The sequence below is a fragment of the Sminthopsis crassicaudata genome, chromosome 6 (genome assembly GCF_048593235.1).
Source record: "Sminthopsis crassicaudata isolate SCR6 chromosome 6, ASM4859323v1, whole genome shotgun sequence".
Lineage (NCBI taxonomy): Eukaryota > Metazoa > Chordata > Mammalia > Dasyuromorphia > Dasyuridae > Sminthopsis > Sminthopsis crassicaudata.
Genome location: NC_133622.1, coordinates 163,948,830 through 163,969,565, shown reverse-complemented (window position 1 = coordinate 163,969,565; position 20,736 = coordinate 163,948,830). Strand labels below are relative to the sequence as shown.

The 20,736-nt window shown below is 34.6% G+C and overlaps 1 protein-coding gene across 1 annotated transcript in view; it reads right to left on the bottom strand.

Annotated features, from left to right (window-relative positions):
* Positions 1-326: 326 nt before the first annotated feature.
* Positions 327-20,736, bottom strand: part of RASSF6 (Ras association domain family member 6) — a 57,417-nt gene continuing 37,007 nt past the window's right edge. Inside the window, exons 5-11 of the mRNA XM_074276170.1 lie at positions 15,484-15,581; positions 11,436-11,620; positions 8,594-8,695; positions 6,013-6,064; positions 1,777-1,895; positions 1,577-1,674; positions 327-1,480 (exon numbers count right to left, since the gene is read on the bottom strand). Coding sequence (XP_074132271.1) covers positions 1,405-1,480; positions 1,577-1,674; positions 1,777-1,895; positions 6,013-6,064; positions 8,594-8,695; positions 11,436-11,620; positions 15,484-15,581 — 730 coding nt within the window. The 3' untranslated portion in view covers positions 327-1,404. The remainder of the gene's footprint in view (positions 1,481-1,576; positions 1,675-1,776; positions 1,896-6,012; positions 6,065-8,593; positions 8,696-11,435; positions 11,621-15,483; positions 15,582-20,736) is intronic.

Sequence of the window (20,736 nt, the reverse complement as noted above, 5' to 3'; positions counted from 1 at the left end):
GAGATTCAGCTCAAATCTCAGAGCCTTATCAGAGGCCTTTCCTTATCTAGCCCTACTTCCCCCTGCTAATGCTTTCTTTTTGAGGTGTCCCTATATTTATACTGTGTATATTTGATACAGAAATTGTCATTTGTATGTTGTATTTTCCATGAAAATGTGAGCTCCTTGAGGGTATATATAGTGTATATTCTCTATGAATATATAAATTAGACCACTATGACTTATAGTTTATATTTTCAGCCTCACATTTAACAAGTAGATATCTTTTTTCTTGACACTTACCAAAAAGTAAATAGAGTAATCAAAGTCCAGTCACACACATTATACTATATAAAGAAGTCTTTAATATAATTTAATGTATACAAACACACTCTTCTCTAGTCCATATTTTGGTGATAATTTAGAATTAAATGTTTTTGAAACAACTGTGATATATAGTTTAATATTTAAAAAAGTAATTTTCCAGCTGTGTACTTATCATACAGAGCTCTAGTCTATATCACAAATAAAGTGTTTTAGAAATTTTTTTTAGACAATATCCATGAGAAATAAAAGTAGAGGTAGATTAAGAAAAAAGACCTATTGACCCTTCCAAAGAATTGCTTTAAAAAATTGTTGTGGATGACACTAACAACTATGAATAACAACAACAGCACATCCCAAACTCCTGTTATGTTTTCAGAATTTCTTTTGTGTTTTGAAAATCAGCTTTTAAAAACAATGATAGAGACAGCTTTGTGAATTTCTGATAAGATCTTTTACCAGATGTAATGCTGCTCATATGAAGTTCCTTCAGGCCAAAGGAATCAGAAACCCAGTAATTCCGGGAAAGGAGCACTTGTAGATATTGCAGTTTACTAAGTGCTTGTGGTCTTTGGTCCTCTGGAGTTTTAGCAGGATAACACAATAGTTTAATAACATAATAGTTTACTTGCCAGTTTGCAACATCATCCTCATTTTTGTGAAAGCCTAAGAGTCATCAGTGATCTATAAATTTCATTCATATTGAAAGTAAATTTCTTCACAACATAAAGACTCCATCTCTCTTTTTTTTTTAAGTGTTTTCAGTCTTTAATTTCCGTTTCATTTGTCATTTTTTGCAAAAGTTGACAAAATTCAGACTAAGGGAGACATTTTAAATTGACACTATGTAAAAATGCCTCTCTAACTGAAAAAAAAATGAGTACTATTCTGGAAATCTATTTTTCAGAATAAATAGTGGACCAAATATAATATAAAGGCAACTTCACCTCTTCATATGGAAATAAAATTTCCTGGTCAATTGATTTTCTACAAGCTTGAAGTTTCTATAGTAACGCATGTACCTACAATATACATGTACTCATTAAGTATGCAAATACTTTTTACTTGGTTGAAGTTTTTGATTCATGCGTGTTTATTACACTATACAGTTGTCTCTGTTTTTACTATCATTTTATTCTGAAGATGTTTTAGTATAAAAGCCTTCTCTGTTTTGAATCTGAAAAGTAAAAAGAAAAAAAAAGAAAAAAATATTTAACTGTACTTTGGTGTGGTAGCAAAACCAAATGAAATTAATATAAAGATTTCTACTCACTTTGTAGTTATTTTTTTAATCTCTCGTGCTTCTTCTTCATTTAATCTTTGAAGGATTGATTCCAAAAAAGAAAGGTGACAGTGAATGTATTCAGCTACCTAAGAAAGAGAAAGACAAAATAAAATGTTATTTATGAGAAGCATTGAGCCCCAAGCAAGCAAGCAAAAAAAAAAAAAATTCTAGATAATACTATCTCATACATCACTGCTGATTTCTTCTGCATCTTGGTCCATGAGGAAAATCCTGGCATTCCTTTGTGAGGGACCCTGCAAAAGCCTCTCTAATAAGGGAATGTCTGTCTTCTTTAGCCGTCTCTTTTCTGAAAACAAGGTTGAGGAATAGGCAAGTAAGTTAAGCAAAATGTGGTAGAAGAATGTTATTGTTAACCATGCTTTAAAACTGATGAATGTGAAGAATTCAGAGAAGTATAGGAAGACTTATATAAACTGAAAGAACTTATATGAATAGAGAGAAGTAAATAAAACTAGGAAAATAATATATCCCCTCCTTTCCCTTTCTTCTAGATGGCAGGTAATCCAATATATTAAAATATATGCTAGGATTTTAAATTTCTTGAGGGCAGAAACTATATTTTACCTCTTTTTTGTATTCCTAGTGCTTAATACAGTGTCTGGCATATATTAGGTACTTAATAAAAATGTTCACTGATTGATTGATATAACATTAGGAATGAAACAATCCAAACTGAACATTAGGTAATTACAATGACCAAGAAACTTGCCTTTGAAGAAGAACTTAGAAATACATCTTTCCTCCTTACTTTTAGAGGTTGGGGATTATGATTGGGAAATATTTTGCATTGTGCTAGCCTTAGCTGATTTGGGAAGATTTCACTAGTCTTATTTCATTTTCTTCTCTTTATAAAAATCTTTGTTACAGGGGAAGACTTGCTGAGTAGGGAAGAAAGGAAGAGATATGAGGATGATATGGGGGGAAAGCATCAAAATTAAAACAAAATATACGGGTAGTCTTTTGTGGTTGAAGTGAGAGAAAGGAATGAAGTTCTTTTTTGTTTTGTTTTTGTTTTTGTTCTTCAAACTCATCGATCTCAAAGAGAACTCAAGGGTTAATAAAATAGAGAACATTCTCAAAGAGATCATAAAAAAGGGAAAAAGAACCCACATGTGCAAAACTGTTTATAGCAGCCCTTTTTGTAGTGGCAAGGTACTGGAAATTGAATGGATGCCCATCAGTTGGGGAATGGCTGAAAAAATTGTGGTATATGAATGTAATAAAATATTATTGTTTTACACAAAATGATGAGCAGGCTGAGTTCAGAAAATCCTGGAAAGATTTACATGAACTGATGCTGAGTGAGGTAACCTAGAACCAAAAGAACATTGTACACAGCAACAACAAGATTATGTGATGATCAACTGTGATGGATAATCAATCTTTTCAACAATGAGATGATTCAAGACAATTCCAATAGACTTATGATGGAGAGAGCTATCTGCATCTAGAGAGACTATGAAGACTGAATCACAGCACAATAGTTTCACCTTTTATTGTTTGTTTTCTCTCTCAGTTTTTCCTTTTTGATTTGATCTTTTTGTGCATCATGATAAAGTTGAAATATGCTCAGAAGAATTGTACATGTTTAATCTATATTGAATTAACTTGCTGTCTAAGGGAGGTGGGAAGGGAAGGAGAAAAATTTGGAACACAAGGTTTTGCAAAGGTAGATGTTGAAATCTTTGCATGTACTTTAAAAAATAAAAAGCTATTATTATTTTTAAAGGGGGAAATAAAAAGCTTAACAAAAAAGAAAATAAAGAATATTTTATATGTTTCCTCATCAAAGTAGTGAAATTAAATATCTTTCCATTTAAGAAAGAGAAGTGTTTGTTCCTCCAGACTTCCCAAATCATTCATTAGTCTTGCTTCCAACCCATCCTTTACACCCTAATTTGGGGAAACAACTCCTGTGGCAGATGCAGCTGTTCTTACCACCCATTAATCAATGGTTACCCAAAGGACAGACAAACTAGCCTAGCTGAAGCAGCTGGGTATCCTGACGGGAAGTTGGGGGCAGCATGTGCCAGCTAAGTCATACCAACTTAACCATCATCTCCCCTCTGATCTTGATGAAGATAGCCAAGGACCTTGACCTCAAGAGCTTTGGAAATAGTCATGCTTTCAGCCTGGTGCCCAAAGCCATCATCCTGGGAATCAGCATCCATCAAGATGCAGCCTGGCCAGTGCCCCTGCAGGGGCTATATACAGTCCAATTAATGAAAACCTAGAAAAAAAAAGTTCTTGCCACTGAAGTCCTTGGAACTGCCAAACAGTTCATCATTAGAAATGGATTTTATCAATGTAAATGACATCTAAAAAGAACTAACATCTGCTTTGCTGTTTTGCCCTAAGAACCACGAGACTTTTCCATTTGATTACAGGTGAAACTTGTCCAATGTGTTGTCTCCCCCATTAGAATGTGAGTTACTCAGGAACAGGATTGTCTTTTTTTAAAATGTGTACCTCCACTGCTTAATAGAGAACTTTGTAAATGCTTAATAAATGCTTCATTTCATTCATTCTTAGTTTCATTAGCTTGATTTGATGTCAGAGTGAATAACCTTACATTTAATCTAAACACAAATTTTGGGTTGCACTTTGGCATTTCATCACACAGTACATTCTTCTTTTCCCCAAAACATTTCTGACATGTGATGGTTTAAATGTTTTCAGGTGAATCCAATTATCTGTGACACTATTTGGAGTTTTCTTGGCAAAGACACTGGAGTGAGTGGCTATTTCCTTCTCCAACTCATTTTACAGCTAAGGAAGCTGAGGCAAACAGGGATAAGTGACTTATTCAGGGTCACACAGCCAGTAAATGCCAGAGTCATATTTGAACTCAGGTCTTCTGAATTCTAAGGATGGCACTCTATCCACTATGCCACTGGGTTGTCATATAATATACAGACATTTTGGGATCAAGCAATGCATGACTTTTCAAATCAAATGAATTAAATTCAACAAAAGCTTATTGTGCCTACTTGGTAGAAGGTACTATGGGGAGGTAATGGGGGAAAAATGGAAGTGAGCATTTATGGGACCTATTTTATGATATTTTTCTTTTTTTCTTCCTCCCCAACTTTCAAAAGTAAAAAATGATACACTCTGACTTATTTTTAGTAGTCTCTAATTTATTTTTGCATATGAGTTCCTTTACTCTTAAAACTTGAATGTCTCACTCATCTCTATGAAAACATAATTCAGATTTGTAACCAACAGTGGGAGAAGTCCATTCAGCTGCAAGAACAAACTATTGCGTTTCATAGTGGATTTATCTACAAATTGAGAAAGGCCCAGCTATGGATTCTGGCATTGGGATCATGAGATCAAGTATTTAGAAGTAAAGGGGAATTTTGAAGTGTTCTAGTCCAAATCTTTCATCTTACATATAAGGAAGCTGACCTGGGACTTTTCCACTTAACATAAAGATGAGTCTTCTGCATTCTAATCATGGTACTCTAAACATGGTACTTTGCCACCTAGCTGCCACTTTCTTTATATATACCAAATATAAAATGAAAAATATTGTTAACATGAATGTGAACATTAAATTAAATTCCTAAAACTCCCATATGGGGTCTCATAGCTGATTGTGGGGATCATGAAATTATCAGTAAATGTTTGATTTGTATACCTATTTTATATACCTATGTTCCTGGGGTCACATAAAAATTTCCCGGGTTTTTGAAAAGGGGTTTTGAGTGGAAAAAGGTTAAGAACTCTGCTGTAAGGTTCATAAGGCATTTTACAAATATGTCACTTTATTTTCACAACTCTTGGAGATAGGCCTTATTATTATTATTATTATTATTATTATTGTCCCCATTTTACAGATTAATAAACTGAGATAGAGAGGGGTAAAGTGAATTGGCCAGGTTAACATTATTATAAAGTGTCTGAGGCAGGATTTGAATTCAGTTCTTTCTGACACCAAGTCTAAGGTTCCATCCAGTGTACTATTTGGCTGCTATCCTAGGGGGAGTAAGAGACATGGGGCATATAGAGTTAAGGGCTGATACAATAAGACGGCATTACTCAACTCAAGTCTTAATAAAACCTGAAGCCTGGCACTGGAGATTTCCTAAGGGTTCTGATCTCCATTTGAAAAATACTGTGTTTTATCCTTTCAAAAAATGTGACGTCTAGTTGATGGGCTCCAAATATTGTCTTGTTTCTTGTATGTTTTCAAATATCTAAGAGTTTATGGAATCCTAGGTTGCCCTAAATATAAGACCATGGCACAAAATGCCAACACCTTCCATTTTTAATAGAAAAAAAAACAACTCTTCCATCCGCCTTTCTTATTAGTAACTACAAAACCAAAAATAACTAATACCCTCTAAAAGAAGGACTTATGAAAGAACCAGATAATTTGAATTATTTCTTTTTCTTACCTCCAGTTGCATAGATGATGTAAAGAGCAAAATCCTGGGGGTTATTTTCAATCTGTTAAACAAAAGTAAACAACCATGATTTTCTGTTGTGTGAAAATATTTTAGTTAAGTTTCATGTGTCAGTGTGGAACTCTTTGTCCTAAATTTGGGGGTAATTCCAAGGCTATGGATATAGGGGAGTTCACAGGGTTAGCTCTGGCAGAGAAGGATCTGGTGTGCACACTGTTGGAAAGGCCCATTAGAGATTCATTGAGACCAATAAGGAGAAAATCCAAAAAGATTCAAAATCCTAAGAAAAGCCAAAGTCTAATTTTTTTAATATCTTCATAAAGATTTTTGCAAAGGACTTTTCAAATATTGTATCATTTGATCCTTAAACAACTCTTCAGATTTGGTGCTATTATTTCCCCATTTTACAGATGAGGAAACTGAGTCAGAATAGTAAGATCAAGCCTAAGGTTTCACAAATGGTTAGTGCTTGAGACCAGACTTGAACTCAGATTTTTCTCACTTGAGATCTGCTACTCTACTCACTGAGCCTGGATGAACTACCACCAACTTTTAGCATTTTCAGGAGAAAGGTTTTATTTTTTTCCTTCATTAGTCAAAATAAGAAACCAAATAGGGTTTTGTTTTCAACAGATATGAATAGTAAAGACAAGGGCCTTGGAAGGAAAAAGAAAGACTAGACAGAGAAAGACTAATGTTTCTAAGCTTATCTTTTGCTCTGACTCTAAATCATTTGGGAGCTAAGCCTGGAGAATTTTGGGAATATATAAAGCCAGAAGCTAGATAGTTCCTAGGAACCATGGTCTTTGGAACACCTGGAAATGGAAGTCTAAAAAGCTTCCTCTTAGTCTGGGAGAGTCCTTCTTATTTACCTAGATAAGATAACCCTTATTATACCTACCTCTTAGCTCTCCTGGCTTTCCTTCCATTGATTAATTATTTCCAATTTATCCTGGATAAATCTTGTTTGCATAAAATTGCTTACATGTTGACTCCATTTAGACTATGAGGTCCTTAAGAACAAGGACTATCTTTTTGGGGGAAAGAGAAAGGAAGGGAATACATATTTATAATAACACCTACTATGTACCAGAAACTGTGCTAAGAATACAAATATCAATTCACTTGATCCTCATCACCCCACAAGAGAGGTATTATTATACCCATTTAATAAGCCAAAGAAACTGAGGCAGGCAGAAGTTAAATGACTTGTCTAGAGTCACACAGTTAGTTAAGTGTCTGAGACCACATTTGAACTCAGGTCTTCCTGACTCTAATATTAAAGCTCAATTCACTTCCCTACAAGTGGTGTCTTTTATACTCTTAACACAGTGCTTGGCACAAAGCAGACATTTAATAAATGTTTACTAAATGACTGGTAGCAACAACTAAATAGCAATTAGCACCTTATCAGGGAGAGGTCTTAACTACATATCCTAGCCGACTAGAGATAAAAGAAAAGTCCAAAAGCTGTTAGAAAATGTCATTGCCTTATAGAGACTTTGTATCCAGGAAATATAAGTCACATAAGATGGTAAGATAAAGGCTGAGTTGAGCCTATATGTTTAGCATTCACCAGTGGGGAATAGTGGAAACTGTTGTTTGTTGTTGTTTATTTTGAGGATCAATGACCATCATGAGGATGATGGCTGAGTTGCTATGAATTGGATTTAAGTGGGGCAGAGCTGTACCAAATTATTAATCATTTTCTTCTCCAGAGTCATCAGTCCAGCAGCAAGACAAAAGTTGAGCGGACTGGTGATTATCTACCATGCCCAAAGAGGATCAGGGCCATTGAGAGCAAGGGAGTACAATCATTAAAAAGATATCTGTGTTCTGGGAGGATGGCATAACTTGCCCTTGTATGCATGTATCCTGGTCACTTATCTTTCTTATGAATGTACTCCTCATCAGCCATCTGTATATAAATGCTGTCCTTCCCATTGATAGTGTGTTTTAAGATAATATGCCCTTGTTAATAGTCTATTATGACTTTTCTTGCTTTGTTATTTCATTATCTGACTTTGCTTTGAGTCAATTATATCCTCTGTTTGATGAGAGAAAAAATAACTACATTAACAGGATATTGAGAGTAGACCCGTGCTATGGAGATGATAGAGAGGAAGCGATATAAGAGACTAAAGGATGGTTCCCAGAACATTGAAAAGTAGTAGACCTACTACTAAAGGATGAAGTGTAGTTCCTTTAACCTGGAGTAACTACTCTAGGAGCTTCAAATATTAGAGAGGGCTGACCTAGATTAGATACCAGGAGAATCCTTTATCATTTCCCCATGATTTTTGAAAATTATAAAAGGAGACTGTTTAGACCATTTTCAAGAAGCAGGACAAGGATGGATGGAAGGAGAAAAGCCTACATCCTCACCTGCCCATAAAAACTGAGATGATTGGAAAGCCAGAGCTAGAGAAGCAAGGAAGGGAATGCCAACAGACCAAGCCCTGAGCTTGTTGGTGTAGAAATACCAGTGGCAGAGATTGCCCTGGATTTTGCATCTGAAAAGTCACAAAAAGACACACTATTATTTTCCCTTGAGTTTAAAAGGAAAGTTTACCTTGAATTTTTGTAGAAGCTGCTTTATTACTTCTTCTGTTTTCATGTTACTGTTTATTCTCACTTTGGTTTCAGATCCAAAGGCTGGAGTAAAAATTGATGTCTGGAAGGGGAAAATAAACATTATAGTCACATCCTAAGACCTTATTCTTCTGTTTGCATAAGATCTATACGCTGGCTCCAAAGCATCAACAACTAGAAAGTTCTTGATATAAGGTAATAGAGTAGACCAGGGTCTGAATTCATGAATTTTTGATTCTGATTTTTTAAAGATCTTGCTATATTAATTGATTATTGATTTTTAATAATCAGTTCCTGAATATATATCTTCTTTCTCCCATGCATATCCATAATTTGTAATAGAGAATAAAACAAAAAAAGGAGGGGAAAGCAATTATTCCAAACTAGGCAGTCCATCAGTTGAGTGTGATGGGATATGCAATGCTTTACATCCATGGGACCGATCTCCACAAAGAAGGGAGGAAGGTGCATTTTCTATTTCTTCTTCCTAATCTAGGTTAGTTTTTGTGCCTTAGCCAGAACATCTATGTGTCTCTATAGGAAAACAGGGCATACCATTCATGACGTGATTAATTTCACCTCAGAAGCTTTCCATATTGTCTTCATATGCACAGAGTTCCTAGGTTTAATTTTTTTTTTTTACTTTGGTTTTAAATGAGAGAGGAAGAAAATGACATTATAGGTTAAATATCGAGGATAGGTCTTTGTTAAAGTTAATTACAATTTCATATTAGAGTGTATTACCAATAATGATTTATGTGTCATAAGTGACATAAAATTCACTGTCAAGGGCATGTATGGGCAGAGAGGGAAGTGAGCTGAAGATTTATTAAGAATACATAAATGATGTACAGCTTGAGCTACACAGAGAAATGATATTTAGAGATGAAAATATATGAAAAGATAGACAGGCAGCAATAGATAGACACTGACAGACAAACAGATAAAGTTATTTGCAAGTGGGAATTACTTCATTTGCTGAATTTGTATCTTCAGTACCATTGATTTTGGGTGTACGTGTGTGTGTGTGTGTGTGTGTGTGTGTGTGTGTGTGTGTGTGTGTATTGACAAATGGGAGGAGAGGACACCAGCAGAGAGAGAGGGAGGGAGGGAAAAAGAAGATGAAAAGGAGAAAAATGAAGAGAGAGGAAACGGAGAAAGGGAGATAAAAGAGAAGACAGAGAAACAGAGATAGATGGAGACAAAGTCAGAAACAGAGACAGAGACTAGAGGATGGTCATCAGAGCAGTGAGTGAAATCTTGATTTAGGATTTCTATATGATCACTCTGTAAAGGATCATATATTAAGTTAGTTATAGGTACCTTGAGTGCTTAGTATGACATTTTTATGGTTTATTACTATATTACTAGGAAATAATGTGCATTTTTCCTATTTATTCTGTGCATTGTTTATATGGATGTTTATATGTTATTAGATTGTGGTCTCTCTGAGAACAAAAACTGACTTTTACTTTTCTTTGTATCCCCTGGTCTTAACACATAGTAGTTGCTTAATAAATGCTTATTGATCCATTGAGTTCTGTTGGCCAGAACAGAATATTTTGCCTCCATTGTTTTTGCCTCACAGAGTTTGCTCATTGGAGTAGATAGAATATTGGACTTGGAGTCAGGAAGACTTAAGTTTAAACCCCATCTAGCCATACTTATTAGCTGTGTGACCCTAAGGTCTTAATTTCCTCAACTATAAAATGAGCAGATTGGACTCAGTGACTTTTAAGGTCCTTTTAACTCTAAATCTATAATCTATAAGCAATGATCTATGTATTCCTGTAAATGGGCTGTGCCTTCAAGAGACAGTGCTACTATTTTCTCTGTATGGATTATCCATCATTTTTTTTTTTTTTTTTACCATAATTTCTCAAGTCTTTTCCAGGACTGCGAGAAAAGTATTCTGTAATGAAAGGTTTTTGAGACCAGGGATTATTTTTCCTTTTTCCTTTTTTTTTTTTTTTTTTTTTTTTAAATCTCTACTGCTTAAAACAGTGCCTGGCACATAGTAGATGCTATTTGACCAAAAATACCAAATATTATACAAAGAGTAAAAAGCTTGGGGCTATAACATGTGGCCATTGTAAATTCTTGGAAGGTCAAATGGGGAAAAATTGAAAGAAATATTCCTGAGCTGAGAGTAAATCTAAGTTGAGCAAAAAATCAAGGAATATGGAAAGGAAATTTCCATTCCTCCAGACTTCACAGTAAATACTGCTAGAAAGATTCCCAGGGTAGAATGAGAAAGAATCAGGTCAGAATAGCTGCTGGGAAATACTAACAAATATCTATGTCCTTGAAAGTGAGGTTTTATTTTCCATGTCTTCAGTAACATGAAGTCTTTTCCCCACAGTATTTGTTAAAAAAAAATCCTCTAGGATAATATTTATACAATAGTAACAACATTGTAAAAACAAAATAATTTAAAAAGACCTAAGGACTCTGATCAACACAATTATCAATCATGATTCTAGAAAACCAATGTGAGAACATATTATATCCTGATGAGAAGTGAGGGACACAGGGTACAGAATGAGATATATGGTTTGGAAATGGCCAAAATGGAAATTTGCTTTCCTTGAATATGAATATGAGTTTTTTAGGTTTTTCTTTCTCCCTTCCCTTATTTTCCCCTTTTCTTCCTCCCTTCTTTTTTTTTTTTTCCAATTGAGAGAAGGAACATGGGTAGGAGAGAAAAATATATTTTTGTTCATAGTAAAAAAACAAACAAAAATACAAAAGTCAACCAAAAAAATCCTACTCAATAAGCTAAATTTCACAACCCCTTCTCTGCCCATTTATTTTTAACTCACCTCATGGTTATAGAAGTGGCCATTAATAGATACTCTGTGATTCTGTTGATTTCTTCTTTCTATCTTGCCAAAATTTATCTTCTTTCTCACCAAGGCTGCTTCACTCATTGTTCTGTATAGCAAGGGAGAATCAAGTTCCTCCTCCATCTGAGGCCTCAGGGTGCTACTGTTATAAGACACATCATCTAAGGAGAATGCAATATTGTTAGGCTGTGTCAGTTTCCCTGCTTCTTGGGTTGTTCCTGAAATCCCTTTCAGGAATTGTTTTTAAAAAATGGAAATGTTCCTGGGAATGATTTAGATTATTAACGTCTGAAATCCAGAGTAACCCTTCTTGCCTCTTTGTTTTTTGCAGGAAATGATAATAGGAGCCAAGCAGACATCTGTATCCAAAGTCAGTATCCCCAGTTCCTATATCCTTGAGTTTAAGTGGATTTCAAAAAGGGGAAGGAAAGTATGAGGCCATGAAGCTGAGGAGCCATTTGGTTTTGCCACTCTCAAAAGATGAAGGCTAGGATTGTAACCCAGACAGTTTCACCAGTGGTTAAAGACTGGAGGTGAACACTTGGTGATGATCCTGAGAAAAGATAATGGAGCCAAAGGGATGCTGGTGTGGAGCTCTAGCCATTTTGGTCAGATAATCATTTGCCAGTTCAAGCAGCAGATTGTGGAGTGGGCTCGTGAGACACCATACCATGTACCTGATATCTCCATTTGCTCTTCTCCATCACTAGTAGACAAGTGGTGTAGTTACCTCTTATTTCCTTATTCCTAAGAGAGGGGAGAGGAGCTTATTCTCTTTCAGATAGTGAAAGTATTTAGTTGAATGGTTCCCCTATTCATTTCTATGATTTCCTTGTTTAAAACTCATTCCCACTTGACATGCATATGTCTGTATATGTATTTACATACATACTAACATATAAATATATTACATATATGTTTATATATATATATGTGAATATATATATATATATATGTAGAGAGAGAGAGAGAGAGAGAGAGAGAGAGAGAGAGAGAGAGAGAGAGAGAGAGACAGAGACAGAGAGACAGAAAGAAAGAGACAGAGAGATAGAAAAAGAGAATAAATTTCAGGCCCCCAACACTGTTGCCTGATGATTTTTATAGGAGATTTGTTTTCCTTCTGAGAAGGATGGAGGGAAGGCTCTGGAGCCAGAAAGACAGAACATATACATCCAAGTTTTGTTTTTGTTATTGTTATTGTTTGGGCAATTAGTCCTTATCAATAGATATAAAATTTCATATGGGAAACTGAACTGAGCACTGAAGCACTTAAGGATCTCAGCCTAGTTGGCCCTGGCAATACTGCAGTTAGGCTGTTAACTTGGTATTAGCACCAAATACAAAATTCATCATTCTCTGAAAAAGAGATAAATTACATAAAAAGTCCCTTGCTACCTCTGGATTTTATTATGCACATGAACTATTATCCATGAGAACTATCACATGTAGAGCAGTTCTTTGGAATGTCTAATGTTCTTTACATATGCCAGCTTGTCCTCCCCATTATTTTAAAAATAAACTTTTATTTCATTGTTTCATTTCCCCCCTATATTTTTCTCTTTCTTCTTTACATTCATCCCATATTATAAATAATATCTTAAAAAATAAAAAGGTGAAAAAAGAAAAGAAAATCAGCAAAATTGATTAAAGTAATGAGCATATCGAAAAATATATGTGATGTTCCACCCAAGTGGACTTGCCACCTCTGCAAATGATGAGGCAAAGATGCTTCTAATAGTTCTTTTTTGGGACTAGGCTTGTTCTTTATAATTTTGTAAAGTTCAGTTTTAATTGTTTTTTTGAATGTTATTTTCTTTCTCGCTTGCCTTTCATATTTTTTATATCCTACAAAAACAACCTTGGAGACCCCCCCACCCGGTCACAATATTTATTTATTTTCCCATATTTTTCTCTCTACTTTGAGCTGAGAGGTAATTTAGTTTATTGTGGTTTTCTTTTGAAATAATTTTCTGGATTTTTTCTTTTTTCATATTTATTTTCTTTTTAATTTATGGAATAAAAACAAGCATTTCCATAACATTGTATAATTTTAAAAGGTGATTCTGCACAAAACTGCAAATCTGTTATGCACATCTTGTTCTTCCTTTTAAATATATAACAAAATTATGACGTACATTGTTTTCCTTTTTTCCTTTCCTTCCTTTCCTTTACACACACACACACATAGAGTGAGATTTGGGATGGGATCAATTGTTGGCCAATCAATAAGAGCCAGAGCCTGGCTTTCCAGTTTTGAATTTCAAGAAATCATAAATGAAACTACATGAAGCAAGAGTTAATTGTCCCAGATATTTTTAAATAAATACATTGAGATAAAATAAGTTTATCTTATAAGCCCCCCAAGTTATCTTGTAAGGTTTCAGTGACTAAAATTTACATTTCTTTGGGCAGAGCACCAAGGGATAAGGGTATGATTCCCTATGTGAATGGAGAGAGAGAGAGGGAAGGAACCAGGAAGAGAGAAAATGAAGAAGGCAGGCAAGCAGACAGGATATTGCAGTAATAAAACAATTGTAAATGCATTTTATTGTTGATGTTGTAGCTTATGTTGGACTGACCTAACGGATGTTGTTTACTCAAATACTGGTTGTTGGTATGTAAATTCATTTATTTAAACCATTTCTCATGGTCTTGGGCTTATCATTTCTGTTTCATTGCTACCAATTGGTATATGTTTAGTGCTACATATTAATTGATACAACACTGTCATATTGTATCATTGTTGCATAGTATTATATACTTAGGGCTTATGGTAGTTAGGCCTAATTTGCTGATTATAATCTTGAAAAAAATTGGGCAGAATTGATTGAAGTATGTTGTTGTGCTATGGGCAAGGAATTCTTTGGGGAAATTAGGAGTGGGTGCAGAATGTTAAATTAAGCTAAGACTTGGATGAAAGCCAAGTAATTTATAAGAAGATCAAATTAGAGCAGGTCTTCTAAGTAAAACTGTGAATTTCTAGATCTATTTAATAATCATTGAAAAAAATCTGGAAATATGGTTAGTAGGAGAAAATAGGATTGTTTTTGTTCTATCATTTCTTCAGTTGTATACAGCTTGTCATGATCCCAGCTGGAGTTTTCTTAGTAAAGACACTAAAGTGGTTTGCCATTTCCTTCTCCAGGTAATTTTATAGAGGAGAAAACTAAGGCAAATTCCTTTGAAATAAAGAATATTCCTAACTCTAATCCTGGCACTTTATCCACTGCACCACCTAGCTGCCCTATATTAAAATACAATATGTGGAAATTAAATAGCAAGTCACTCTCTGAGAAGGAAGACTCTTAAAAATAATAAGAGCTCTTATTAGTAGGGAAGGCACATACTTGGGGAAGTTCAAGAACCAATAAGAAAACCACTGACAGATTACATGGAAATCTCATGACTTTATATTATGAATACTTAAAAAAAAAAAAAAGAATTGATAGACGCTGGACTTGTTGCTGAAATGGGAGTTAGTCTTGAAATCAGCTATGTAGGTATACTTTGACCACTGATTTATCAAGACAAAAATAAGTTTAGAAAAAAACAAGAAGAAAAAGAATGAAAAAATTTGGACAAACAATTAGAAAAACTCCAAGCTAGACTAGGTAAATAAGTTATCAGCAGTAGACAATGATAAATGGACATCAAATGTGATATTGGTAAAAATTACTATAATTTTATGCATAAACCACTCAATTTTGAAAAAAAATTATCATTGGACAATAACAGGTATATGCACCAATCCTGCTGAAATATAGAAAAATCAGGCAATAGGTGAAAAAATTGGTAATAATGACAGTGATGATCTGCAAAACATCGAACCACCACCATTATAACAAAAACTATAAACAGCAGTTTACATTAGCATTTTAAAGTTATTTTACACATAGGCATGCATTCTAAGATCAAATTAGGAAGGTGGCTTCCAAGTGTACTTTTTGGCTGGTAATATTAAAAAAGGCTGTTTCAGAGGTCCTAAATAATACCCACACATATCATGGAAAATTATGACACTGACCTTCCTGGGGATTTTTGGCTTCATACACAGAACTCTCTTTCTTCTCCAGTTCACTGATGTGATAGAGGTCATCAAATTCTCCCCAGCGAGTCATACCCCTGAAATAAGGCAACCATTATGTCAGTGAGTGTGTATACACCTAGAAAACCTTAATATTCATAGAAGCCCTGTAGGGAGGGAGATCATGACAATTGGATAAGTAAAAAAAAATGTTAAGGTTAGATTCAGATGAAATGAGGTCTCAACAACTATGTAAAGATACTTATTATGACCAATGACCAATAGCTATTGATAAACTGAATGTGTATTTATTTTTTGTTTGTTTTGGACTGGTCTTGAAATTTCACTGGCATATGATATCCTGCCATACATTGTAAATCCAGATGAGCAAATTCCCTCTAACAATGTTGTTTGGTACCTGGCTGGTGACCCACACACACATAGTAAGTGCTTATTACATGCTTGTTCTTGCCATTCTCATATACATATATGTGTGTATGTGTGTGTATAACAGGTGACTAAATGAATTAGATACTGTTGTGATCTTGAATCACATCTATAAGCATGTAGCAGAAGCTCAAGAATTATGCTTTCATGGGTATGTGATGTTTCCCCTAATGGAATATAAGTTGTTGAGGGCAGCAACCATGCCACCTAAATTTTTAGATTCATTGATGACATAAAATGATCCCCTAGAAAAAATATGTCTTTATTAAAGCAGAAGAAGACCCTAAATATCTAATATTCTGGCCAGTCCTGGGATAGGGAATTTGGAGAATCTGAAGGTAGAAGAAAGAGGGATTTGAGGAGAGTGATGCTGGGTGGATGATGCTGGTCAGGACTGAGCTGACTACTCAGCTATTCTCCCTGAAGTTTTTGCAGATCACCATGAGTGCTACATGACCATGAGTCAACCATCTCTGTTGTCATTCAGGCCCTTCATTACTTTATTTTTTTCCCCCTTCATTATGTTATCTGCTTTGTCCCCATTCTTCTAAGTATTCGGGAAGCTTGGAAAGCTCACACAACAGAGGTGCCTTCTCCCTTAATTCATACTGTTATCCTACTTGCCATAGTAAACATGGAAGAATTGATGAGAGATTATGGTGATTTCCTCTTCTGAGCCTGTGACATAGGTGAATTCTGGGTTGAAGTTACAAATTGATGACAAGAACAAAGTTGATTCTCTTGTGACCAAAATAACAATTTTTCAAGTTGTAGAACTCCAAAAGGAGATTTTGCTTAGCAAAAGGATTTCAGCAGTGTCTTTAATCATTCCAAGATTTGTACTTTTGTTGGTGGGAACATTCCTTTCAAAATACAGATCAAAACATCTCTACAACTTAAAAGATGATTTTCATTAGCTGTGACGGATGAAAAAGTTCATTATCTGGTAGCCAATGTAATGATGAATCTTCCTGAACCAACTTAGATTTGTCCTTGAAAAATAGACATGGGTTTTGTCAAAAACTTAAGAACTTCTTTAAAAGCCTTTGAAAACCCGTAGTCACCTACTCTTCCTGATGAGGGATTGAAGTAGGATCTGGTTAGAGCTCCAGCCCCAAGAAAAGAATGAACTATGTATATAACAAGTGTTGCCTAAAGACTCCTGAGAACCCTTGTCTCTGGGAACCTTTGCTTATTTATCCAGGATCATGGTTGGGTGCTTGGAAAAAGAAATTATTCAAATTGCAAGATGAGCTATAGCCAAAGGAATATTCTCTAATTACTTGTAGACCATGGAAATAATAAATGAAATAGTAAAACAATTAGTTAAAACATAATAGGCAAATAATGAACAAGGAAAGAAAATTCTTAGCATTCTTAGCCAACCTATATACAAATGGATATAATTCCTTGTATATATTAGAAATTTAATGAACTAGGCCTCCATAATCCCTTTAATTGAATACCTTTTAAATTCCCACTAATTTTCCCAACACAAGAGCTGCTTTCTCTCTTTTCTTTTTTAAATCTTTGTTATAAGGGATCACTTTCTGGGAAAGGGTTGGGGGAAGTTAATTATTTCCAAATTAAATCAGGTTCATATTGGAGGCAGCTAATTTTGACAGCAGGCAGGTTTAAAGTTCAATTTTTAGTGTGAACATTTATGTCTTAGGAATGAGCAAATGCTGGAAATGGAGTCTTGATTTCATACACACATATGTGTATATATACATATATATATATAGAGAGAGAGATAAACATATACACACACATATGTAGGACTCTAGATTTAAGAAAGTGATAGAGAATATAATGAAGATTAAGCTTAAAAGTATGCCATACATATGTATATGTGTATATATATATATATATATATATATATATATATATATACATACATACATATATACCTACACATACACACACAGAGATAGCTAAGTGGTTCAGTGGATACAGCACTGGCCCAGGAGTCAAGTATACCTGAGTTCAAATTTAACCACAGACACTTACTAGCTGTGTGACCCATCATAAGTCATAAGTGACAAGTCACCTCACCTGGTTTGCCTCAGTTTCCTCATCTGTAAAATGAGCTGGAGAAGGATGGGGAACTCTTGGCAGTGTTTCTGCCAAGAAAACCATAAATGGGGTCACAGAGTTGGACACAACTGAAACTACTCAACAACAAAACATGTATACACACTTCCATATATGTGTGTTTGTCTGTCTGTCTATCTATTTATCTATCTATCATCTATCTAGAAGGGTATATAGAAAAGCAGGTTAAATATTTACCAGCACATTCCTGAACAAAGGTACTACAAAAACAAAAATAAACAACAAAAATATTTTTTTATATATTCTCACAACAAATTGGGAGTGGAATATAGGTGTCTCTAGACTCCTGGTTCAGTGGTGAAAAGCTCATTTTGCTACTGTCTGCTTCAAGGGCATCTATAGAAGCCTTAGGGAAGTAAGTCAGCTGTTAAAGACTCCTTCCTCTAGATTGGGACCACTGATATTCTCCCAAGACCCAGAGAGCAGGTCCACTTCCCAGGCTCTTCTTTTAGAATAGAGATCTTTTAGAGATCTGTGACTCATCTTTCTTCCCCAACTTATGAATGCTTTCAACACTTCTGCTTTTTAGAAGACCTCCTTTCCTAAAAGGCCTTTTACCAACTGAAGTCCTCTCCTGGTGGTTACCAGTGCTTTGTAACCAAATATGCAAATAGGGTAAAGGGAATTTCTTCCAGTGAGTGTATTGGAAATTAAATTTTAGGGACTTTTATTCACATAAAGGGGTATTATAACATAGTAGAGAGAATTCTGACTTTTTAATATAACCTCAGAAGTTTATGACTTTTTTTTTTCAGTCTTAGTTGCCTCATCTATAGAATAGAGATAATAGGTGATAGATGATTTATTAGACCCCTATTTTATTCCAATCAGTATGAATCATTTTGATATGATTTAATAGGGGGTAGTGATTTTAATTTCTGAATATTAAACCTCAGAGTTGTGAACTGCAGATTGTTAGGTTTGCTTACTCAATCACAGGAAACTAGAAGATCTCCACCCTTGTTTTTGTCTTGTAATCATGCCCAATGTGATGGAGATGACTCAATTAACATGGAAAGTTAATTAATATATTTTTATTGCCCTTCTGCCCCATGTCATCTCTTTATTGCCCAATGTAGGAAGATGACTGAGCATTTGGCCAGTAAGTGACCCTGTTTAAAAGCCTGTGAACTGTCTCTGTGCTGGCTCATTGGTCCAAATAGATATTTTAATATCTGTTTATCACACTGGCTCATGGGTCTGCTCACTGGCTTTTTAAGACTTCCTGAAAAGTCAAGGTAGGTCTGTCAAAATCTATTCATAGGCTCATTTGCTAACCTATGGATTCTTTATTTTGCATAGATCCTCCTGGAGGATTAAAATAAAAAACTAGCAGCCAACAAGACTCTGTATTTTACAATGTTTCTTCTCTATCATCTGGGCATCAAATACTATAAAACTAAGGCCCTGGAGGAAGGGGGTATCTCAGATCATGGGGGACATTTCATTAGAGGAATCCATGGATTCTTTAATAAAATGCAATTGACTCAGAACTCTGCCTCAGTTTCTTTTACTGTAGATTGGACAATTTTGGACTCCACAAATAAATTCTATTTCACAGGGTTACTGTGAAATTAAAAGTCACAAATTAGAAAGTAGAGTTAGGGTGTTAAATTGAGGTACAATTACAACAGTGAGGAAAAATACTGAAAGCCTGACAAAAACAACAAACTTCAGACACAAGAACCAAAAAAAAAAAATCAAAATAATCTTGGATCATTAACAGTGGGAAATAACAGCCCTATACATATATATATATATATCAATCAGTGAGCCTTGAGAGCAATACTACTTACTATATAACAATTCAATAATTAGGATTCCTAAAGTTGATTGTGAATCATGAAAATGATCAACAAGTATTTATTAGGTACCAACTATGTGCCAGGCAATACTGAGAAAAAAATCAAGTATATTCAATGTCTGTTATTTAAAAAGGTATTATGTTTTAGAAAAATTTCCACGTAAAATTTAATCAAACAAATTTAGAATTTTAGGTGTCTTAAAACAATTCTGTTTAAATTTTTTAACTTCTTATTGATAATTTCATAAGATCTAAGTTGCAAAAATTAGGCAATTTGCCAGGCATCTGAGTATTTAATTACTTGGAGTCACTCCATGGTGATTAATGCTTTCTAAAATATGGGGTAATCTCCTGATAGATGATGCTCACTCTACCTCAGTGTGGAAATCTTTTAAACCAGTAGAATTTTCATAGTACACTGGATCTGTGATTGGGTTGAAATATTATAATTCAATGCTAAATGTATCATGTATCATACTATATATCTCCCCCATCATGTACAATAGAGGGCATCTTTTTTTAAAAGTGTGGATTGTATGTTTTGTTGGTGAATACAATCAGTATTATATATAAATGCTACAAAATTTGACTGCAACTTCCTAAGATATGAAAAGAAGCATTCATTCTACCAAAATCAGTCCTGGCCTCCCATAAAGGGATTTCCTGATGGAGCTGAGATACAGGTCATTGTTTGATTGACATTTGTTAACCCTTGACGATATAGACTTTCCTACATAAACTTTGTATATTGTTATTTTTTCTTTAAGAGAAAATAGAATAGAAACATAGAATGTTGATTGCTGTGACTGATGGAGTCTTATGTGAGACTGAGAAATTATTAATGGAATCTCATTTCTTATGAGACTGACAGTTAACTGTCTTTGGTG